The 24545-nt window shown below is 48.1% G+C and overlaps 2 protein-coding genes across 2 annotated transcripts in view; one reads left to right on the top strand and one right to left on the bottom strand.

The window, feature by feature from the left end:
* Positions 1-2599, top strand: part of cntnap5a (contactin associated protein family member 5a) — a 60035-nt gene extending 57436 nt beyond the window's left edge. Inside the window, exons 23-24 of the mRNA XM_078090621.1 lie at positions 1207-1281; positions 2002-2599. Coding sequence (XP_077946747.1) covers positions 1207-1281; positions 2002-2201 — 275 coding nt within the window. The 3' untranslated portion in view covers positions 2202-2599. The remainder of the gene's footprint in view (positions 1-1206; positions 1282-2001) is intronic.
* A 13832-nt stretch (positions 2600-16431) lies between these two features.
* Positions 16432-22390, bottom strand: ndufa10 (NADH:ubiquinone oxidoreductase subunit A10). Its single transcript, XM_040200870.2, has 11 exons — positions 22368-22390; positions 21661-21917; positions 19606-19774; positions 18920-19135; positions 18684-18770; positions 18466-18587; positions 18205-18272; positions 18071-18125; positions 17877-17962; positions 17514-17622; positions 16432-16604 (listed from the first exon to the last, which is right to left on the bottom strand). The coding sequence occupies exons 2-11, from the start codon at positions 21733-21735 to the stop codon at positions 16536-16538; spliced, it is 1056 nt and encodes a 351-aa protein (XP_040056804.2). The 5' UTR covers positions 21736-21917; positions 22368-22390; the 3' UTR covers positions 16432-16535.
* Between the last annotated feature and the right edge of the window lie 2155 nt (positions 22391-24545).

Raw genomic sequence — 24545 nt, 5'->3', positions numbered from 1 at the left:
CCTCGTGCAGATTCCATGTGCGGTTAAATGAGCATCTTCATGACGTCGTGTCATTAAGCCTCGGTGGGAAACGGGTTCTGGTTTTGTCTCTTGTCCCTCTGAATATCGCCGCGTTTCCTCCACCCCGACGGTGACCCGACACCTGCGATCACTCTGTGTTCTGTGAGCGAGGTCACACCTCAAGAGTTTGTCCTTATATTACTTTATAAGTCGTTTTGAAACCAGTACTTTTACACTTTTACTCTGCATGTGAGCAGTTTTGACACCTCGTCTTAACAGTGACACAAAAGCCCTGTTTACGCCTCACATGTGCTTCATGGTTGCCGGGAAACGCCGGTTAGTTTGTTTGTGTGAGCGTAAAGACGCATCGGGAGGCACGGAGGGGTTTCCGACGGCGTCCTCGTTGTTCCGTCTGTCGGGCTGCAGAGAGACTCACGCCCCCCTCCCCCCTCACGCCATCGTTACGCAGCTTGAACGCATCCAGCTTGAACCAGCCGACCCTTCATCATCAGCAGGCGGACATGAAACAGCGACAGGAAGCGGAGCGCGTTAACTTCTGTTTCTTTCATTTTCCTGTTTTCTCCCCCGCGGCACCAATCGGGGGACAACAACTGTTGAAATTGGTCCTCTGTTGAGGGACAGCGGGCCGTTAATAAAAATCGCTCGGGGCGACTCCTCGCCCTCAACGTCGGCCCATTAAAAACGCTCATTGCTGCCGGAGGGGGGGGGGGGGGGGGGGGGGGCGTCGGATCGCATCGCCGCTTTCTGATTCATGCAGCCAGAGGAAAAAAACAGCTGTTAAAGGCCGAGACTCGATATCTCCCCCCGTGTCTCAGTTTAAGTTATTACGGCTATTTGTCCTTTCTTGCTGCTGTTTCTACACGACTTACAGCCCTAAAGAGCGACTTTGGTGTTTCCTCATTTTCCTTTTACTGCGGCATTTGTGTTAAAAGTGTCTGATGACATTGCAGGAAGAACCTCGCAGGGAAATGAAACACGTTTCTTTACCTTCGGCGTGAAAATATCGTCCCTGTTTGCTGCTGCTGCTGTTCTGCCTCCATCACACCGACACTAGAACACACCTGCCCCCCCCCCCCCCCCCCCCCCTTCATTCAAACGGCACGTCACTTGGCTGGGTTATTCTGATGTGTCCTGTGTGACGCGGGACATCGATGTCCGTTGATCTGCCTGTTTCTGCTCCTGCAGATGAAAGTGTACCAGCCAACAAGGAGAAGGAGCAGCGCGCCAGCAGCGCCCAGAAGGATTTGGCCGTGATAGCAGGTCTGTTTCCTCACTTCTGTGCCGCTTTCTGTTTCTCCGCCGGATTAAAAAAGCGCGTCCCAACTGTTTGCCCCCCCCCCCCCCCCCCCCCCCCCTCTGTTGGCCTCCATCTTAAATATCTCCCTCCCTGGTCTCTGATTGCTCAGACTCGTGAAATGGATTCGGCGAGGATGACGTTGAAGGATTCTTTGTGCTTTCTAAACACCTCCTTCAAATCACTGACTAGTTAAACATTTAGCGATTTAGAGAAAAGGGTGCAAAGGAATAATTGCTTTCAGGGGGGGGGGGTGTTACTGGATAACTGTTGTTTACACTCATCAACACATCTGTTGTAGTGCAGGAACACCCTGAGACACGGCGTGTGCGCTAACAAGCTCTGCATCGGGGCGGCGATGAGGTGCAGACGTGGTTTTGGGTTGACGGGCTGAGTGATGATTGATGATTGGTTCAGACACGCCAGAGGAGTCATGTGCAAATCAGGCTGATCATCCAAGGTCCGCACCTGCGGGTCTGACATTTCATCCTTTTTGGAGCGACTTTGAGTCAGACGACTTATATAAAAACAAGAAATATCAGTGTGACCTTCATCAGTCATCTGACTCTTTGCACTCGTCGATTCGCCCGAGCAGATTCTTCTCGCCGTCGCCAGCAGGATTGGACTTCTTCTTGCATGATTTAGTGTCTATGGTCATTCTCTACTCTCCCCCGCTGTGCTCTCAGGTGTGGTCACAGCGGTGGTCTTCATCGCCGCGTGCGCCCTGGCTGTGGTAACCCGCCTGCTCTACCAGCAGCGGCGGGCGCAGAGGAGCGGCGGCGGCGGCGTCAAAGAGGAGAGCCGACACGGCATGTACACGGACTACAGGACAGAGCTGCACCTCCACGGCGCAGCGGGGGACAACATGAAGGAGTACTACATCTGACACCCGGATTAAGGACTAACAGGTGGACGCGCCGCTGCAGGAGTCCCTCTCTTTCTCTTTCTGTTTTTTACAACAACAACAAAAAAAAACATCCACGTGCCCCCCGAAACGGACCCGCCCAAGCTTTCTGTGCGAGGAGGCGCAGGCCTGTAAGATACGCGCGCATCTGCTGCCGTCTTTGTTTTTTTTCCCCACTGGTGGTGAAACGTTCCAGCAGAAGAAACAGGGACAACACTGCCTATACTGTATGAGTGCCTAATTTGCATACAAGCTTTTATTTTGGACATTTTGCGAGTGATCTGTGTGATTTCCATAGAAAGGAGCTTGTTGTCGTTGTGCAGAATAAAAAGGAGGTTTTAGTTTCCTGCCACTTGACCACCAATAAAGGATAACAGGCGGATTGTTAGGGTTATTATTCACAATTGTGTAATCTTCAGCCAACTGGATGCGAACCAGAATGTAAATCAACACGTGTTACAGGTTTTCAAATCTTGTCCCCCAAAAAGGCATTGCACACCATTCATGTGCATTGTTTTGACAGCAGATGTTTGCTTTTGCTTTTATTTAACTGCACAATCTGCTGGTGTATTACTTTTAAAGGTGCAACGCGTCAGATCCGTCCATCTGCTCCAAGCAACTAGGGGGCAGCACCTCACCTCTTTTACCTTTTTCCAACAGTCTAAATGTGCAGCCGTCAGATATAATAATATACAGAAGCGTCTATTAAAATAACTATTTTTGACCAGTTTAACGTCTTCCTCTCTGCAGCACAATACGTTAACATATTTCACTATAAAGTCAAAACCGTAATCTCCTCACACTTTGCTGTCTCTTATTTTAGTTTATAAGGTCTTTAGACAGATATTACACGTTGCACCTTTTTAAAAGTATGTAAGATTCCAAAAGCAGCGTGTACACGGAATCATGAAAGTAGCAAGAAAGAGATTACTAAAGGAGAAGATACAGGCAGCTCCAGGTGGTTCCAGGTGGTTCCAGGCAGCTCCAGGTGGTCCCAGGTAGCTCCAGGTAGCTCCAGGTGGTCCCAGGTAGCTCCAGGTAGCTCCAGGTAGCTCCAGGTGGTCCCAGGTAGCTCCAGGTGGTCCCAGGTAGCTCCAGGTAGCTCCAGGTGGTCCCAGGTAGCTCCAGGTAGCTCCAGGTGGTCCCAGGTGGTTCCCAGATCGTGACCTTCCCCACTACACTTGGTCACTCTACCTGAGTTTGTACCGCTTGTCTCCAGCTCGGCGATACAAGCCAAACTTAAACGGTGCACCAAACCGAAACAAAAGTACCGACACACGTTTTGTGTTTTTAGAGCTTTTTGCAAAATAAAAAGGGCCACCAGGCATAATTTGTTTTATTTATTATCTGGATTACAGGGATACGTATGTTTTGTATACGGAGTAGTGCTCCGGTGAGCCTGTAATGCGATTAAACACCAGAACAAAAAGTGATTCTTATTCTGGAAATGCTACGTCTCACCTGCAGCTCGTGTTGGGGGGCGACATCTCGCTAGCTTAAGCTGCTCCAAAGCAGGTCAGCCGTCCTTGTCTTTGTCGGTTGTAGTTTGAACGAGCTCAACAAAAGGCTTGAGCCGGCTTTGGGTATCACTGTCATGAATGAATGAAGTCATTACAATTCAACCACCTGGGATTATAAATGTCTGTACAAAAATTCAAGGGAAGCGATCCACAATAGTGAAGATATATTTTAGGCTGGTTTTCCCATTTCTGGACCAATGCACCGATGGACTGATGGATGAGAAAGAGCGATGAACATTACCGCCCTCTCTGACGCCCCACAGCCTCCGTCTGGCTGAAGATCCCCAGACAGGAAGTGATGCGAGGTAGCGGCATGATCCAAAGATCGTCGGGGTCCCATCTGTGCATGTCCTTGTTATTTAAGTATGTCTCAAGCTGTGGTAGTGTGCAGACCCCCCGTTATCAGTGAATGAGAACATGCCTCTTAGAGTGTTTTGGTTATATTGCAATGGGTTATATCACGTGGTTACTCATTCTTAATGATTTGTATAGCTGCAGTTTTATTAAGGATCTATTGTATAGATGTATAATTTAATAATAAAAGTGAATATATTGATTCATTCTCTGTTAAATGATTTGACTTTAACAGCTTTGAATGGGGTCATGTGCAAAAGGGTTGGAAAATAAAATACATCTTAAACTCCTTTTAAAAACACTAGACTCGTGCCATTGTCAAGAAATTCTGATTTTTATCAAAACAGATATACTGAGAGACAATTAGGCTACGTAACTGACCCGAATCGTGTTTGGAAACTAAAAGCACTTTCAGGGCAAAACATTATTCAAACTCAGAACCGCTGCCTGGAGTCCGTCTCAATGACCATGTTGTTAAAAGTGACACTTGGAGTATAATTGAATTGCACATGCATAGTTGTGTTATGAGTCATAGCACTTGATACGAAGCCCACCATACCTCTGCTGGTTATATATTCTAAAACAAATGAACCTTTTTCAGTCGATATAATCATATCCTGGACTCATTGTGATGGATATTGCTTCACACATCCATGAAACAAACTTCAGTTGGTAGTTGAGTCGTTCTGCTCGTCCTCGGCCTGGTTGTGTACACTGAGTTTAGCAACGTATCCCGGCCGTCCTTCTCCCCAATAATCCCCTCCGAGACTTCTGGGTCTACCGAGGGACTCTGAAAGGGGGGGAGGGAGGGGTCCCGATCGGCTGGACCCTGCCTGTCAGCAGATGACACCTACATCCTTCGAGGCCTGCTGGAGTGAAGGAAAAGCTTCCTCAGATGTTTGATCTCCAATGCTGAGCCCAACGGCCACGTCCACTTTGTATTCACAGCCCGGTGCACTACAGAGCGAGGGATCCTTTCGCTTCGCAGAGTTTGCGACCGTAAGTGAGGGTCACGAAGTGTTCGGACTAATAATTTAGAACCTTCGCCACGTGTCTCAGCGCCCCCTGAGACGGGTCCGGCGTCGCCGCTGGCGGTCCACTCGCTCCATTTCACACTCACTCGTTCACAAGACAGCGATACTGAACTCCCTCGGGGAGGGGGGGGGGGGTGACCCACCTCCGCTTTCTACAGTTACAGACCCCTGCAGAATGACGATGATCATCAAATGTAATTTTCCATGTTGAGTAACAGTTAAACCAGCATTCATGAACCATTGTTTCCACGTGCTGTGACGCACAGAAGAAGCTCACAGGAACACTTTGTAGCTCCAATGTATTCATGTTTACTGCTTATCAATTCAAAACTGCATGAACAGGTATTTTCAGAATAAACTAATTGGTAAATGTGTCACTGAGCATCTGCTACTGAAGCCTCCTTATTATGCTCTGAAGTCGTGCTCACTAACAACAGCATACACATTCGCACATGATAGCTTCCATCTTGCTTTGCTAGCGGCGCACGTTCTCCTGTTCGTAGTGATTTGACCACGTTCACCTTGAATTAAGTTGTGTGTGTGCGCTGTGTTCTCGTGGTGTTGCACTCAAAGGAAAAAAATCATCAAATGTTGTGGGAACTCAAAGGGTTGAAGCTGTGAAACGAGCACACAGACGAATCGCCGTGGCAACAGCCTTCCAATGACAAAGGTAGCTATTTGACTCGTAAACAGAGAAACAGTATTCCATATATGGAATACTTTATGGATACTATGGATAATGGATAATATAATGGATATGGATGATAATGGATAAGCCCCTCCCCTTTTTGTTGCAATCGTCACAGCTCTGGACGTCATGTTTGGGTTTTTAATGTCAAAATCTCCTGAATGTGACTCAGGAGCTAATTATTCTAAGCTGTTTGTCAGCACATCACATCACTTTCTCCCTCCATGTTTATCGATCCAGCGTTTCGATGCACAGCTCCGAGCCCTCGAGACAAGTTCAGGTTCAAGTTCAGCCGTCAAGTGTCTTGGAGGAGCGGTCAACAGTCAACATTTTCACAGCCGGAGTGGGTCTGCCGCCAGTTGCCATGGCAACCTGGACTGCATTCCACACGGGACGCGATGGCGGGTTTGAACTCCTGTGCTCTGCCTTCTCTGGGGCCCCCAGGTGACGGGTTGGCCCCGTGGTCTTTTGGTTCCGCCCCTCGAGCCTGAAGGTTTGAGTGTCCTGTGCGTAGCACGTGTATCATATGTGCAGTAACCATGTCTCCTAGTTACTGTTGCTATGCCGGTCAAGTGTTGCACTCGACACATATGGAGTTTAAAAGAATAAGTTCACACTTGTGTGAGTATCCCAGTGTAATGGCAGTTTGTGAAATAGTGTCAAGAAGGGGATCTATTGTGCAATATACATGTTTATTATATATCATTTCCAGCTCACTTCTAGAACATCTCGATCTGTGTGAATGAATGACGGAACAACGTGCCTGTAAAAGTGTAATCGTGTATTGGTAAATGTGACGTCTACATGCCACGATGGGAATAAAGAGGGCGAGACGAAGCATACGGAGAACCAACCGGAAATAAAGGGAAGCAGAAACAAATCCTCACATTCGGTGATGTTTTGTCACAAATTTCTGCAGGATCCTGACAATCATTGTCTGTTTCTCACACTTTTTGACTGAAAGCTGGCATTTAGCGAGTGGCCATGAGGCCCGACGGTGACGCCCGCACATCAAACTGGTCGTGCACGTAATACAACCTTTTGATATGTGTTAATTTTAACATTCATCTCTGCAAATGGAAGTGGAAGCTGTGTGAGAAGGCTCCATCTGCGCACACAGAGGTTACCGTGAATAATTGCCCACTTCGATCACGGTAAATTAGGCGGGGAAATACACACTGCCGGTCACAAGTTATGATAAGTGAACCTCTTTGCAAGGAGTAATGAAATGCCTCCATGTTGGTAACAGCCTCACAGCTGGTCCTCACTTAGAATCCCCACAGAGGGATTCACATGTAACTCATTCACCAACTGTTGCCCCCCCATGTATTTGAGTTTCTCCCTCCTCTTTGTCCCTGAAATGCACACACACACACACACATACACACACGTCTAACAAACAAGCGAAGTGAGATGAAGTGGCTGGAATCACCTCCACTGCTTATTCATTAGTTTCGCTACTTTTTGTTTTGACTTCAGGGCCACCTACGCAAACCCCCGAGAGCACAGCAACTGTTTTTAGCGATAAGAAACGGAGACGGAGACAAAGTTTCTTTGCAGAAAAACTTGCGAGTTAATGAGCTGCTGTGTGTGAGCCCTATTTCCACTTCCTGTGTGGGAGCTCCTCGACTGAGACTACGACGCAAAGAGGATTCATTGCGGGGCATAGAACGATGTAATCAAAGGATCGACTTTTTGCCTAAATGGTCACACTGCACTACTTTCAGTCTACATGTCCTTCAATTATGTCCATTTACTTACCATTTACCATGCAAGGTGCCACCTACACGTCCGATCCACCGAACCATTCAGTACTTTGTGGTTAAGTGCCTTGCCCAAGGACACATCGACCAGCGAAGCCAAAGCTTCTGGCTGAGGAATCATGACCGTGGAGTCGCGGAGGGTCATGGAGGGTCAGTCGTCTGCTCCTGTTCATTGCAGAGAGAGACGATAGACTGCTGTTCAACAACCACTTCACATCCAAAGCCACCTACTGCAAAACTAATTCATTAAAAGCATCCGACAACAAGTACAACATGTGAATGTAAGATTCTAAATTGGAGACACAAAGGAAGAAAAAAGACAGAGCACATTCAGGACTGAAAGAGTAATCTGTAGTAGTCTGTAGTAGTCTGCAGTAGTCTGTACTAGTCTGCAGTAGTCTGTAGTAGTCTGAGGTACTCTGTAGTAGTCTGCAGTAGTCCGTAGTAGTATGTAGTAGTCTGCAGTAGTCTGTAGTAGTCTCTAGTACTCTGTAGTAGTCTGCAGTAGTCTGTAGTAGTCTGCAGTAGTCTGCAGTAATCTGTAGTAGTCTGCAGTACTCTGTAGTAGTCTCTAGTACTCTGTAGTAGTCTGCAGTAGTCTGTAGTAGTCTCTAGTACTCTGTAGTAGTCTGCAGTAGTCTGCAGTAGTCTGCAGTAATCTGTAGTAGTCTGCAGTACTCTGTAGTAGTCTGTAGTAGTCTGCAGTAATCTGTAGTAGTCTCTAGTACTCTGTAGTAGTCTGCAGTAGTCTGTAGTCTCTAGTACTCTGTAGTAGTCTGCAGTAGTCTGCAGTACTCTGTAGTAGTATGTAGTAGTCTACAGTAGTCTGTAGTAGTCTGCAGTACTCTGTAGTAGTCTCTAGTACTCTGTAGTAGTCTGCAGTAGTCTGTAGTAGTCTGCAGTAGTCTGCAGTAATCTGTAGTAGTCTGCAGTAATCTGTAGTAGTCTGCAGTACTCTGTAGTAGTCTCTAGTACTCTGTAGTAGTCTGCAGTAGTCTGTAGTAGTCTCTAGTACTCTGTAGTAGTCTGCAGTAATCTGTAGTAGTCTGTAGTAGTCTGCAGTAGTCTAGAGTAGTCTGCAGTAGTCTGTAGTAGTCTCTAGTACTCTGTAGTAGTCTGCAGTAGTCTGCAGTAATCTGTAGTAGTCTGCAGTAGTCTGTAGTAGTCTGCAGTAGTCTGCAGTAGTCTGTAGTAGTCTCTAGTACTCTGTAGTAGTCTGCAGTAGTCTGCAGTAATCTGTAGTAGTCTGTAGTAGTCTGCAGTAGTCTGCAGTAGTCTAGAGTAGTCTGCAGTAGTCTGTAGTAGTCTGCAGTAGTCTAGAGTAGTCTGCAGTAGTCTGTAGTAGTCTGCAGTAGTCTAGAGTAGTCTGCAGTAGTCTGCAGTAGTCTGTAGTAGTCTGCAGTAATCTGTAGTAGTCTGCAGTAGTCTGCAGTAGTCTGTAGTAGTCTGGCACTGACGGACCGGCTGCAGGTATGAGATGCCTCCTGAAGTTCTCAGAGTGCTGTGAGTTCCCCGCCGGCCCACGACTCCTCCCACACCGCGCCGCCTGTCAGCCGATCCGTCGAGCTGTCCGTCAACACGCAGCAGCTGCATCTCATTGGAGTTGTGAGTGAAAGAGGCTTGAAATAACGTTTCTTTATTGTGGGTCCTCGTTATAATGTGTGCGTAGGTGCAGAAGAGGAGATGAGAGAATGTGTCACAGTACTTCCAGTCTGATGGAGGAGGAGGTACCACCACTGCTAGAACCTGTAAACTAAAAGTATTATTGTGTTTATTTGTATTCAGTCTATTAGCTCAGGGACGTTTCGTATGAACAGACATTACTGTAGATGTGGCAGGATTAGTTATTTATCCGGGCGGGAGGTTAACAGGAACAAGACGAAATCAATAATCATAATTTGTACGGCAGAAATCTATTGACCCTTTGCAAAGCCACTCCTCTGCCTCTGGGCTGGTTTCACTATGTCGGCACTAACTAACTATGTTTAAATCCTTTTAGCAACCCAGGAAAGAAAAGGGTGTGGGGCAAACACGATGGATGTATTGATCCGTGTTAATGAAGGTTTAGGACAATAAACACACACCGGCTGATTTACGTTCATACCAGCAGGGAGTGAATCTACATGGACTTGAATAATCTGTCTATGATCTGGTAGTCGGGTTCATTTATTTCCTTTATTCTGCTGCAAATACCGATTACCTGTTGATCATTATCGCCACTCCGCATAATGTTGGACTACCTCGATGCCAATTATGCAAATAAAGACAGGAGAGAAGGAGAGGTCAGTGAGGTCGATGATAACATGTTCTGTACGTCCGGGAATGAGCTGCACTGAAGTACCTGTGAGCAGCGTGGCACCAGCTGGAGAAGAAGAAGTGGTGCTTCTCTTTCTCCCTGGTTGTTTTTCACCTGCTAGAAGATAACTGCGGAAGTGTGTAGGCACACCTGGAATATAATACATTTATATACATATAAATGGAGACATTGAGGACAGATTTCCATTTCTGCGCCTTCGGCGGAAATGGAGAGCGGTCGACTATCTGCACGGCTTCCAGGCCACTGCGAGTCGGGGGTGTTCATCATGTATACGGAGAATATGAACTAGATGATTCCTCCGTGCTCATGGAAACGCAGCAGCCCCGATCTGATCACGAAGAGGATGAGCCTCATAAACGCAGTTTATGAGGCTCATCAGAATCAGCGTCCTGGAAACGCACTCAATGGTCGCGGCTTTCTAACCTGCCCTTTCTCGCACATTCACATCGACTCCATCGCCGTAATGACGGTAATTACTGTGTGGACAGCAATTACGATTAGCATATACTAAGGTGAAAGGATCTGGTGTGTGCGAGTGTGTGTGTGTGTGTGTGCGCGCGCCCTAAACCTGTCACAACCCGGCATGTCTCCTCTTGCAGGCTGAGAATGAAAAAAATCCAATTAACCAACAGCGTGCTCTCAAGTGGAAGTGAGAGATTGAGAAAGTGAGACGAAAGCCCGGACACAGGAGTGACTGGAATACCAACACAGCAGCTCCAAAACACTTGAGGAACAACGAACATCGCTGGCCAGCAACTAGAACACCATCAAACCAGTTCTCAACGGCCACCAATGGCACCGTAGTTTTGAGGCCTTGCGTTCAGGATTTTGGCCTTCATCTTATTGTGTATTAGAAGTGATGTGAGGTCTAAAAGGCTTAATGTCACAACGTGGTGGTGACCTGTCAATCAACGTGTAGCCCCGCCCTAAGCCATCTCCTGCTTTGTGGTCAGTCTGACTCTAAACGTATCATCAATTTACTAAATGAACATCATGCTACATTGTAGAAGACTTGAAACTAGAGACTGAGACCATGAACTCGTTGTTTACAACGTTCACTGAGGGAATAAATCAAGAGTCATTTCCTCATAGACGTCTATGGGAGCAGAGGAGTCGCCCCCTGCTGGTCACTACAGAGAAGTAGAGTCATTTCCTCATAGACGTCTATGGGAGCAGAGGAGTCGCCCCCTGCTGGTCACTACAGAGAAGTAGTCATTTCCTCATAGACGTCTATGGGAGCAGAGGAGTCGCCCCCTGCTGGTCACTACAGAGAAGTAGAGTCATTTCCTCATAGACGTCTATGGGAGCAGAGGAGTCGCCCCCTGCTGGTCACTACAGAGAAGTAGAGTCATTTCCTCATAGACGTCTATGGGAGCAGAGGAGTCGCCCCCTGCTGGTCACTACAGAGAAGTAGAGTCATTTCCTCATAGACGTCTATGGGAGCAGAGGAGTCGCCCCCTGCTGGTCACCACAGAGAAGTAGAGTAATTTCCTCATAGACGTCTATGGGAGCAGAGGAGTCGCCCCCTGCTGGTCACTACAGAGAAGTAGAGTCATTTCCTCATAGACGTCTATGGGAGCAGAGGAGTCGCCCCCTGCTGGTCACTACAGAGAAGTAGAGTCATTTCCTCATAGACGTCTATGGGAGCAGAGGAGTCGCCCCCTGCTGGTCACTACAGAGAAGTAGAGTCATTTCCTCATAGACGTCTATGGGAGCAGAGGAGTCGCCCCCTGCTGGTCACTACAGAGAAGTAGAGTCATTTCCTCATAGACGTCTATGGGAGCAGAGGAGTCGCCCCCTGCTGGTCACTACGGAGAAGTAGAGTCATTTCCTCATAGACGTCTATGGGAGCAGAGGAGTCGCCCCCTGCTGGTCACTGGACAGAATGCAGCTTTAAGAGACTTGATGGATGAGCTTCACCTTCAGAAACCGGAGGTTGCCGCACGGGGAAACTGCATTAACGAATTATCTGTAAATCAGCATCGGGGAGTGAATATGTGTAAAAAATAGACCCGGGACAAGGCGGAGAGACGATGTCTCCACGCGTTGCCTTGGGAACCCACAGCGGTTTTAGTTCATCCTTCACTCATTATTCTGCTTTTTGATGAAGGCAAATTTGTAGTGAGTGTGAAGAAGAGAGAGATTTCCGACACAGGCTAAACGTGTTTATAATTTAATATCTGTCATTAATATTTTAACTGAACATAAGGGACGGCAGAAGACATTCGTTCCACGTGTGATGAATCCCCATATTTCACAACCGCGTTTCACAGCAGACATTGGACTCGGCGGGAGAAGCTCAGGCGTTACTAATAACATTCACCATCGGTGTTCAGTGAAGTGGGTGTGTCACGCACGTGGACCCGGGGCAGCCTGATGGAATCCAGCCGCCATTAATGCGCTTTTTCACACCTGTGACGAGTAAAAACTGATCAGAGGCGGAAATCATATAATAATGTGTTTTTGCCGCGCGTAGGTTTAATGTTTTCCCCGTCTGTCCGAGGCAGCGTCACGGTTCACTTCATTCATCCTGAATATTAATAACCAATAACGGCACCACATGAACTCCCCCCCGGAACGAGCATAATACTTATAGCCAGAATAAAGACATCGTGTATTTCATTATGAAATTACAGATCCAGTTTCCAGTGTTATGGGACGAATTGCCGGTCACCTGATTGGCTGCTGTATTTTAACACCAATACCAAAACAGATTCATGTGTTGTGTTGTCTCAGCTCTCTGGTTGTGTCGATCATTAATCCAACAGGACACCTTACGGTGAGGGGCTGCGTCACGTTTCTCATTCTCCTTTTCATGCGCGGCAGGAAGCTGCAACCGTAAAACGCGCGCTTCATCAGAAGCGTCGACGTTGATGATGATTAACCGATGGATGAGAAATTCTGATTATCGTCCTAATTGGGATAATAGTGTGATTTGGGTGTCTGTTCCATCCGGACTCCTTTCCAGCTGGGTTTTAGTTCAAAAAGTTCATTGATGTTCTCCTCGTGTGCTTGAAGTCTCCCCCGGGAAGCCATTATCCTTCCCTCCACCGAACCGCATTGTTAAGCTTTGTTTTCAATCGAGAGAAATTGGAGGCAACTTCAGCCAAACTTTGTTATTCAGACAAGTGACATTTCACCCAAAACGCCCCCCTCCTGCAGCTTAAACACGGCGAACCTCGTCCTCGTGGTGTCCAGATCCAGAACTTTTTTTTTCCTGGTGAAAGGCCAGCAGGTCCGCAAAGATAATTCCTGCGCTCGCAGGGGAAGATTAAGGAGCCCGCAGAGGGCTCGGCTGCAGCTTGTCAATCAGACAACTCACTGCTCCTTCTTTTTCCCGCCGCTTTGTTCTTGGAGCCGACGCAAAGGGCACCTCCTCGCGTCCGTCACGGCAGAATATCCGCGCCGAAGTGCTCCGGGCGAGAGGACCGAGGAGGAAGACGTCGACGCCATTGTGAGATGAAACAAAGGGCCGGGTTGTCACTCGTCTCGTGATCTGGTGTGAGAAGCTGCGCTTTTTGTGCAGGTCGGCGCAGATAAGGAAATGACTCAGGAATTACATCTGCACCGGCGGCAAAGACAACGGAGGGAATTTCTATTCGCATTATCGCCGTCTGCAGACTTATCAAGAGCCACTTGCAAGTGCATCACATTTAATTATCAGGGGATTCGGAGTATGACCATTAGTCAGCTACATGCTGTGCAGCCAGCGCCGGGAAGGCCGCCTCCTCAAACGTCTCATCACTTCTGAAAAACAAGTCTTCTCTTGATCCCACATTGCCATCGAAAAAACACACCAGATGACACCGGTTATTATTTCGAGATAAGCGTCGCGGCCGCAAGGGACCCTCGACACCGGCACCAACGTGCCGACACAAAGTCAGCAGCAGCAAAGTGTTGTGACACTTAATAATTAATAGTTTGTGGGATCTGGCAGCAGATATCTAGAAGAGAAAACACTTTTTTTTCTTACTTTACATGTTTTTCAGCAGGGAGAATACAGCAGCTTGTTCACATCAAACAGAAAAGAAACTCAACTTTGCCGATCGAAGCACACGTGGTTCTCGCTGCTATCCGAGGGCCGCTAGCCGGCCTTGTTATTAGATATCAATACTAAGCCCACACAGCTCTTCAGGCTCACATCTCGCAGAGAACAAATATATTTGCTTGATCTTTTGGGAATCGGACAGGATGAAAATAACAGGTCAGATCGATGGTGCCGCTGGAAACATCCGCGGGAGCCTCCGGGCGCTCAAATATCACACTCCGACCGCAGCAACGCGTAAAGCACCCCGGGGGGGGAGGCAGGTTATCAATAACCCCGTCGTGTGGCCCGTCGGTGAGCGCGGCGCGGAACGCCGTGTTCGCGCTCACAACGCCCCGTCTTTTTGTTCGCAGTCAGCAACCCGAACGCCGCGTATCGTTGCCTTCACACGATCGGCCGTTGGACGCACGTGCGAACGCTCGGAATGGAAATGTGCCTTCTGCGACGGCGGGCCAATCAGAAGGCGCCTCCGGCCAACTGCTCGGCGGAGGAGCAAAGGAGGCGCACGTTTACGGGAGGGATTTGAATCCAACGCGTTGTATTTGATTGGACCGCTAAAAGGTGGGCAGGCTTTGAATACTAACCCTACACACACACACACACACACACACACAGAGCAGTGAAGCCGAGCTGCACTCCCTCCGGTGGCCAGCAGGGGGCGACTTGTCTCGCTGCAAAAGACGTCAGTCTGCGAGAATATTCCTCTTGGTTATTCCTGCTGTAAACGTTGTTTTCAATGCAGCGTGACATTCGTTTGGTAAATGTAGTTCAGCAACAACGCTGAGACGCACAAAACCCTCCACCGCCGCCACACTGGCTGCCACGGGCCTCTTTATCTGGTGTGTTGCTGTTTACTGAGGGGATAAATCAAGAGAGGAGTCACGGATTCAGTCTTCAGGCCGCACGGATCCAGATTACAACACTGCCATCTGCTGCCGCTGGACTGGAGCCTCCTGCGTGATTCTCAGCCCGCTCGCCGCCTGACAGGAGCCCACAGAGGACCCAGTTGTGTCTGCGGCGCTGGCTGCACGCTGATGAGCCCCGTCGACTGCCGTGATTTCGTCTTCATCTCACCTCTCCTGATCTTTCCCCGTTTCTCCCGTGATGCCGAGCAGCCGCCACAAGAAGCCAAACACAGACAGCGGTGCTGGCGAGGCCTCCCGGGGACGAAATCTGCTTCCTGGTGCGACACCTTCAATATCGGTCTGCTGAACGGCGTTAAATTAGTTTTAAGCCCGGGAGGTGTGAGCTTTGGATGAATGTTTAAAGACGTGAAGTGAAGTGGGGATGTCAGAAGCACGCATCATTAACCCAAACGCTTCTGCAGCCACCATCTGCCTCCAAAGGAATCAATGACAGGACATTTCCTTATTTATGTCTTCATTTGACGGACTTCTTTGGGCTGAAACAGGGATTTGTGTTCGCAGTGCACAGTATATGTTTAGAGAGACAATAAGAGAATAATAAATAAATACTGGCGGAAGAAAGCAAAAGTCCTCAGTGCAAAATGTGTGTCAAATAATTGCAATCAGAATGATTATGGTTTTAATCCATGAGAGACGCAGCTGGTTCGAACCTCCATGAATGACAAGCAGGTATTGCTTATGGATGGACAGCTAATATGAATATTAAACTGTGTATTTTTGGTCAAACAAGTAATTTCAAGTAAAGTGGGATTCATTTGAATCAATATTTGCCTGCAGGAAAAAAGCTGAATCCTGTCTTTAGGAACGTGGCAGCCGACGGAGCAACACCACCCTCACTTTGTTATTAAGCTGATGCTTTAAGCGTGAGATTCTAATCCATCAGCTCCTACAGGTCAGAGTTCGACCTGGTGTTCACATCTGGGCAGCGCTGTGAATTCAAATACAAACCCGGTTTTGGTTTATTTGGTTTTAACATAAGGGGACGCGTCCATCTTCCCTGCGGGGCCTCCGCCACCCTCTGCGTCGCCGCGTGGCCTCGCTGGCGATTACGTGGTGCGTTTGAAGCCACAGCTTCTACGGGGGGGGGGGGGGAAGAACATGTGGAAGCATTAGAGCTGGAGGACCTGGGGGCCTCTGGGTTGTCGGGCGTCTCACTCAGACCTGCTCCTGGGGATTTTCTGCCTCCACCGTCACTGTTGCTGCATTTATTTCCCCTCCTCTAGCCTGCGGTTCCTTTTAGCGCACCATTAGGTTGTTTCTGCTTCCAGATCTGTCCCACCGCTCAGGTGTGACCCCCCCACCCCCCCACCTCCATGTCACATTATACCAGACCGGACCGAGCGGCAGCGCCTCTTCCCAGACTGCGTGTTTTTCATCCTCCATTAGTTCGATGTGACTGCACCAGGGATTCAGTTATTCACGCAGCGGCTCCACGGCTGAGAGAACAGAGCACGTTACTCCAGCGAACACGTTCAAGTGCACAAATCAAGCCCCCCCCACCACCACCACCTTGTTTCATGTACGAAAACTAGAATAGTCGGAAATAAGAACAAAGAAAAAGATCATTTGTAGATTTTAAATTTATTCTTTCAACACATACATTTCATTTAGAACGCAGAACAGGATCAATAGGAGCTGATCAGCAGGGGGGGGGGGGGGGGGGGGTCATTCACTTCAGCCAGATGTGTTTGTCTCCAACATCTGCGTTGTAACCCGGCGCGTACTTCTTCCCCGGGAGCTACGAGGTCAGAAAACACATCAACCATTAACCGCAGCAGCGTCGGCTTGTTGGACGTATCATTTTAGATTTTAAATATAAATATATTCCAATTTAAACAGCTGAAAGCGTCCAATCAAGACGCAGCAAATAATCATTTTTTAACACCGAACACAAAGATATGTAATTAATGAGGAGGCTTGTTTATTTCATCAGCAGAATAATAATCCTCTAAGTTCTGTGGCGGTTGTCAGGGAGATGCCTCCTGAGGTCTAAATGTCAGGTCACAGCCTCCTGCTGCACGACGCCGCAGCACAAAGACGCCCGCAGTCGATTCACACAGAAGGTCGAGGCCGAGGACACCGGGAGCCTCGCGGGACATTCCAGACCGGCCATTTGCCTCATTCAAACCACCGGTCGTTCAATATTTCGGTTATTCCATGGCGTCGAGGTTTGATTTGATAAAAAGGGATCAACACAAAGTAACGCAACGGATCCCCAGACAGCGACATTGTGTCTAAACTGTTATTAGTCATCCGCGTTAGTTACACAGCGACAACGTTCCTCATTCTGCGTTCAGTTCCAACTCACAGCAGCAAATAAAGCGACTGATATTAAACCGTCACAGATCTTTCCAGCTCGGTTTCTTTAGGGCGGCAATTCATCAAATTGTACTTTCAGATTTACGATTTGTTACTGCTGATCTCCACATAACGGCGAGGGGTTGGAATCATCTGTGAACCCGCATTCACTTTATTGCCTTTGTACAATCCTTGTAAAGAAACAAATCCACTATTAAAACATCCTGTAAACCATTTGATCCGGCTGCTAAAACGTTTACTGGGATGAAGATTTCGAAATGCGTCGCTGCTCATAACCGACAGGACGGGCGCCCCCCCCCCCCCCCCGCCACCCCCCGCCTCCACATACCGACTTGTAGGCGTAGTATTTCTCGTCGTAGTCGTGGGCCCCGATGGTGATCTCTGGCAGGAACTTGGGTATGTGGGTCAGAGTCGACACCCTCTGTTTGTCCTCCACGCTGCAGACACACACACACAGAGAGGGAGGGAGATATAACACCGGCCCACAGACTAGCGGATCCACGGCTGGAGGACGGCATACCAAATGCAATCAGAGACAATCTGCATTTAAAGTTGTCTCCGTGAATCGTTGCAGGTACTTTGCATATTTATCCATAATGAGTGTGACAAACAAGAGGCTGAGGCCGTGAATCTGACTCGACCCGGTTTGGAGGTGTAATTTGCATTTAAATGTGGAAGCGTCTGAACTCACAGCATCCTCATGTGGTGGAAGGTGACGTCGTCCTGCTCGAGCCACGGCCCCTTCTCGAACTTCAAATACTCGATGTCCTCCGCCACCTGCGGACGGAGCACAGTGAGGACGCCGCCTGCAGGATCTGCGCACACACACACGCGCGGTTTAGGCTTTCAAATGCCCGCGCGGCCGGCGGCGCGCGTTAGCCTCACCCTCTCCACGTCTTGGGCTTTGCTCGCGTCGTAGGCGAGCAGCTCGGATGTTTCGCTGAAAAAGAACAAAAAGGAGTTCTGTTCACCGGATCGCATTCCGATTCTTTCTGTTCCACACGTTGTTTTCAACTCACCCGATGAGTGGCAGGAAGGAGTTCTTGTAGCTGTCCTCGATGCCCTTCAGATACGACAGGGCCACGTTCTGAGGGGGATTAAAAAGAGTCCTTTTGGTTTTGCTCAAAAAGCCCGATCACATCATCACACTTTTCAACGTTTCATTTGGTGACGTTCTGCTCAGCATTCTGGAACGTCAACACGTCCTCTGTCGAGAAGCGTAGTGCGCCGCGTTAACGAGACACCCGTCTCCTCTGGCTTCAGAGGACACGTCTCTCTACCTGTCCGCTCTGCGTCATCTTCCTGTGCACCTCCTCGGCTGGCAGGTCCACGTAGATGGCGAGGTGTGGGGGCAGGAACTCGCAGATGCTGATGCCTTTGATCTCGTTGTAGTGCTGCACACCTGCACGTTTCATCCAGCAGTGGACGTGAAATCAGATCAAATAAACGCTTCCGTTTCAAACGCTATCTTGTGTTTGAGGCTGCGCTGCGGACTCACACTCCTTCCTGATGTAACCCTCTTTCAACATGGCATCCAGGAAGACAAAGTCACTGAAGGGAGAACGCTCCAGGATCACGCCTTGGCCTAAAAAACAAACAAACACAGAAGACCGCAGGGGGCGGTGTGGGGGGAGGGGGGGCCGCAGAGGAGAGATTCTGCTCATTCAACTGACCCAGCTCAGACTTAACGGCACACGGCTAAACGCGTACAGCAGCACTGCAAGTTGCACCTACCTGTGGTGAGCAGGTGCTCGAGGGCGTCGGCGTACTGGAGCACCCGCATGGTGTACATCCACATCTGCAGCCGGTAGCTGTTTCCGTCGGCGGCTTTGGGCTCGGCGTAGAACCTCTCCAGGCTGCACATCCCGTTGAAGTCGACGGGGAGCAGCTCCTTCTCCCCGGTCCTCTTGTCCAAGTAGAAAGTGTCCGCCTCCGGCATGTACAGCATCCCTGGAGGGGGGGGGGGGACACGCAGCGAGCAGGAGGTTTGGTGGTTTGACGCAAAGCCCACATTGTCTCTTTAGCTGCGTTTCCATGTCGACCAATAACACAGAGCAAACACACAAGTATATTTCCCAAAAGAGATTTCTAGACGGGCAGCAGGTGAATTGAGGGATGATACCAAAGTCGGATCAATGGAACATGATCACTGACATCAAGGATTAGATTAGAAGTTATTGTACTACTGCTTAGAAAAGCCCACGTGTTGATATCACAAGAATAAATAAACGTAGATCAGTTCATTAATTCATTGAATGTTTCCTCACAATAATAAATAACTAAAACAGGCAATGAGCAGTATTGATGAGTACTAGTATCGATTACATCCTAACGACACGGACGCTGCCTGGGAACAGGACCCCCGGCCTGAGATGGTTGCCCCCGCCCTGAGATGGTTGCCCCCGCCCTGAGACCGTTACCCAGCTTGTCGGCCAGCTTCTGGGCCAGCGCCCCTTTCCCCGAGCACAGGTTGCCGTCCACGGTGATGATTTTGCTGTGGTGCTTTAACCGCGGCGTCGTCCTCTCGCCCAGCGCGTAGGCCAACCAGCCGTACCGGAGGCTCCTCGCCGGGCTCGTGTGGACACACGCCTGGAGGACAGAAGCACAAACTGGTTTTGGTGTACGCGCCGTAGACCATCATCCAACGGTCATTAAAACTTACTTGGCGCGAGGCCACGGGCATCGAGATCATTTAAAACTCACTAAACTCAACTACCACTAATAAATGAGTAATCAATCAACTCAGACGGACAAGACTATGGAATATACCGTTTAAAAGCTTGTTCTCGTTTTACGATTCTCCCTTTAAAAAGAGTTTTAACAAAAAAACAATTGGCAGCAGCTGTGACTTGCTGGTTTCTGAACTCTACACTAACCAACAGCCCTGCCATGAATCCCGCCTTCACGAAGGTTCCACGTCCTCCTCTTTTAACAGAACTGCATTAGAGGGCCGTGGATCCAACTTCATGGTTATTGTGGAGGCTGTAGTTTGTGAAGCTGTCTCAGTTCCCTATTTTACGGTCTCTTCACACACTACTGCGTTGCAAAAGCGCTGCCATAAAATTGGCAGAGGACACATCAGTGATTGGTCTGAAAGAGAGAGCGACAGGAGAGGCTGTAGAAGGGAAGAGCCAACCGTTATCCGACCATGATAACAAACTCTCCAAACTTCAGGGAGTAAATCATGTGCCCACTTCCACGCATGGACCATCTGTTAAAGCTGTAGACAGTATTACATTTCCTGCGATCAATAAAAACACACAACCTCAGATGACTCCAACTGCCTCCAGGGGAAGGTCCAGAAGGGGCCGAGTCCCAGCGTTTATTTGTGCGAATTCTTATCCAGGTCGTCCCGACTGGCTGTATTTTACAAGTCATCACAATAACATTTGGATGGCCGGCTGCAGAAGGTCAGACCTGCATCAACAACACCAGCAGCGCAGCTCGCTGCTCCCGTCTTAAAAAAAGCGTTGCCAGGGGCAACAACTCGCACACCAGCCGTCTCGGTTTCTCTCCACCGGATGCTCAACCCTCAAAGCTCCTACATGCACCTTACTGTATAGTGGTACCATATAGGTTGCGTGTACGTATCGCGTACTGTACGTGTCCTTTGTATTTATTAGCTTTACAATGGGCAGTGTTTATAGACACACAACACGTATTCATAGTGTGTGTGAGATACAACGAAGTAAATTGACTTAGTTCATTAAGCTGCACTATGGTTAGCCACCAACCACCAACAGGTAAGATATGGTGATTTACAATGTAGCGTTCCAATCTGGTCTATCGTATTGTCTTAAATGTATTTCTTCGTAAGTGGTCGTGATGTACGTCGCTGTATAACCGTCAGTAAAGGAGATTCGCGCTAATCAAAATGTGTGTGTGGTGAGAGGCAGCATGTTGTGTTTCTTCTCCTTCTGGATCCTGATGAGCTGCGGGCTGCGTAGCACGTCTGCCTTTGGATCCTTTATAGTTTTGCTCGACAGGGTTCGAATCCAGATTGTTACAATATTTCAATAAATAGATTTTCTTCAATGTATTTCTTCATACGCGTCAGTGATGTGGTGCTCACTTACGTACAATCGGTACTGCTGCAGTGGATGCGTGATGCGTTTTGTAAAATGTTCTGCAATAGGTTTGTGAATGCGTGACGAATCAGGCGACCGAGGCAGAAACCAGTAGGGACGTAACACCGAACAACACCCTCGAACTGTGACATTATTGACGATAAAGTAGAGCCTCTCGAAGCGTATTGCTTAATACATACATAAACATATGGTATACACACGTTAATACTGCTTACACACATGTAAGTTTTCTTAACTCTCAACTGCCAGTGACTTTACGAACAAACTGACAGCTGGCCCGCAGGCGCCCGAGTGTGATGCTAGTGCAGCTAGCTAGCGGTGCTAGCTTGCCCTTGTAAACTTGACCCACCGGACCGGAGCAGATGTGCGCGTGTTTCCTGCTCTTACCTTCGGTGCAACGTTCACCCCTTTAAGAGCAGTCGCCCCCGACGGGGCGATCAGCCGGATCACCCTCAGGGCCATGATTCAGCTGTCCTCCAAAAAAGAAGCCTCCGAGCTGACCCGAGAAACCACCGCTACCCGGCGCCTGAATTACACGTCAGAGGGCTTGAGGGCCTTCGCTCAGTCCGGGCTCCTCGCTCACGCGTTCAGTACGGCTCGTTAATGCCTGATTTTCTTTCGGTTTTTGTATGAGCCAAACACGTCTGAAAATACCAATACAATACGTAGCAGAAGAATGCAAACTAATAGATACAAAAAATAGATGGATTTATTACAAACGTTTTAAATATATAATTATTGAATAAGCCCTTTGTCGTTTATCGATTAATTGTTTTGTCAATCTTCTAACATAGGCACAGTGAGATATTCAAGCAGGTTGTTTTTGTGAGCAAAAGCTTCCAAAGTCAATAAAAAATTTAGTTAATAATGTAAAATCAGTTTATGGACAAAAGCTTTCAATGTCCGCATCGGATCAAAACGAATCAGTAAATGATCAAATTTAATTCAAAACACAAAACTCTAACTAATTTGATGACAACCTTCTAATTGATCATTTTTGATTGTCTAATCAAACACGTATGTTTCCCGTAATAATGACTATTATACAGATTAGTTTAAGTGTTTTAAATTGTGATTATAGACTTCACTCTTACTTCTTAATCTGGTCATATAATCCTCGGGGGCCTCATGAGTTATTTCTCCATGAGTACAACATAAATACCTGGTGCATCGCTGTGTTTTCACCAGTACGTGGCAGTATTCATTTGATTTAAAAATAAATCCACACGTTTTACGGTAATAGCGTTTGGAGTTGATGTTGCCTTTAAGGGCTGCTGGTTAATACTGAGATTATGTGTGACAACGTTAAAGTTTAGAAATAAAATATTACTACTGCTACTTAAACCACCAAAAAAATCCATCACATGCCAGGATTTACTCTCAGTCTTGACCCTTTATTTTAGGAAAAGAAAACACAGGTACATTTAGGAGTTGAGACGCTCAGACTTCATGACAAAGACCTTTATTCAGTCCCCCAAAAACTATTATTACAAAATGTTTATATACTATTTTACAAGTCCATTTAAAAATCTGACATAAGTAAAAGTAAGTACTGAAAAAAAACCCTCCCCCCATGTGGGCTGGCCCCTCGACTCGCCTCCCCAATGTAAGCGGGAAGAGCTCAAAGTTGCTCGAAGACAGACGGGATAAATAACTCATCTGGCTCTGCTTCCCCTCAAGAGATGTAAACGGACACAACAGCACACGGAGCGTCCGTAAATGTATCCGAGGGTTTGTAATGCGATGGTGTGAACAACGGGATTCAAACCACAAAAACGCACAGACAGAAAAAATCATGCCCCCCCCCCTGAGCTGAGCTCATGAAGCAACATGAGCTCAGTTGTATTCCATGTTTTTCTTTTGTCACCGCGACCCTGAATTCACATGAAAAGGGGCGGCAAAAAAGAATGTCCAGTAAGTAATTATACGAATGTTTCTGGCCCAGCGTGGACATCTGTTTCTAATCTCCATAATCTGGACTAGAATCCACAGATCGTGGGCGTAGACCTGCTGTCTCATCAGGTGGAGGTCGGAGGAGATGCTGTTGATCAGATCAAACAAACGATCCCGACGAATCGTCTTCCACTCACGGCGATGAAGGCTCCACGTGATCACCTTCTTCTTTAGCTCCGCCTTCTCACACCTGACGCCCTGCCGACGAACTCCACGCGGCCGACCATGGAGACATTTCTCCATGGATGGAGAACCCTTTGGCGCAAACACAAGTTGCGACCAACCGTTGACCCCGCGAAGAAAGGTCGGGAAAGTCACCGTGAACTCTGAGGCCAAGATTACATCTGGTCCAGTTCTATGAACGCGGAGGAAAGCTGCGTCCGTGCTTCCTGTCTCGTCTCCTTTAGGCAACACTGGAACTGTTCTTTTGGAAAGAGAAGGAGATAACCCCGTCCCACAATCCCACGCCGCAGCAACGATTAAAAACAGGGTTTTTATTAGTCCGCCGTTATCTTTCCTATTTGGATATTCATGCCGTCGCAGCAGGAACCAGAGTAAGTAGTCAACAGTGGAACAACAATGGTCCACATTCAGGCCTGCCGGCGGTGAGGCCTGCAGGAGGTTCGGCGAATCCATCTCTGCCAGATTTCCACTGTTTTTTTACAGCAGTTTTTTTTTTTTGACAGTTTGGACCGGCTTTAACGGTGCCAGCGGGGAGGAGGCGTTGTTTATCATTAAAACATCTCGGAGGCATGGCAACGGCGAAAAAAGAAGAAGTTCATATTCTCTGCTGCACTCCACACCTTCCTTAAAGCATCAAGAGAAAGCAGCAGCAACGTGGCGCACGACACATCGTGCAGAAATCAGTTCTCAAAGTGGAGAGGAAATAGGTGTCAGCACTCATTTATGCAGAGTTTCTCTCTTCTCATTCTTATTAATGTTCACGTGTCATTCTTCTTCTTGCATCATCATCGTGTCCAGTTAGAAGTACCTCTATATTCCCTGCAGATTCAACGTAATGCCATTGAGAAGTTTCTGTTTTTAGTCTCCACAGTGAAACACATTAAATATAACAGAGAACGCCTTTCAGCCCCCACAATCCCCTCCTGGCTGCTCGCACACGATGGCGGCTATTTCAGACATTTTACAGAGATTAGTGGATTTTTTGAGGTATTTAAAAAGTGCTTTACCAGCACTGACCCAGATAAGCAATCTGAAGTTTAACCACAAACGGTCCACGAGATGAAACCCCGCAACCGGCGCCGCCTGTGCACTTCCTGTGAAGCCGTCCTCCCCCGGGGAGGGACGCGGGACACGCC

Source organism: Gasterosteus aculeatus, chromosome 16 (genome assembly GCF_964276395.1).
Source record: "Gasterosteus aculeatus chromosome 16, fGasAcu3.hap1.1, whole genome shotgun sequence".
In the NCBI taxonomy this organism is placed as follows: Eukaryota; Metazoa; Chordata; class Actinopteri; order Perciformes; family Gasterosteidae; genus Gasterosteus; species Gasterosteus aculeatus.
This window is presented reverse-complemented; position numbering and strand designations above follow the sequence as displayed.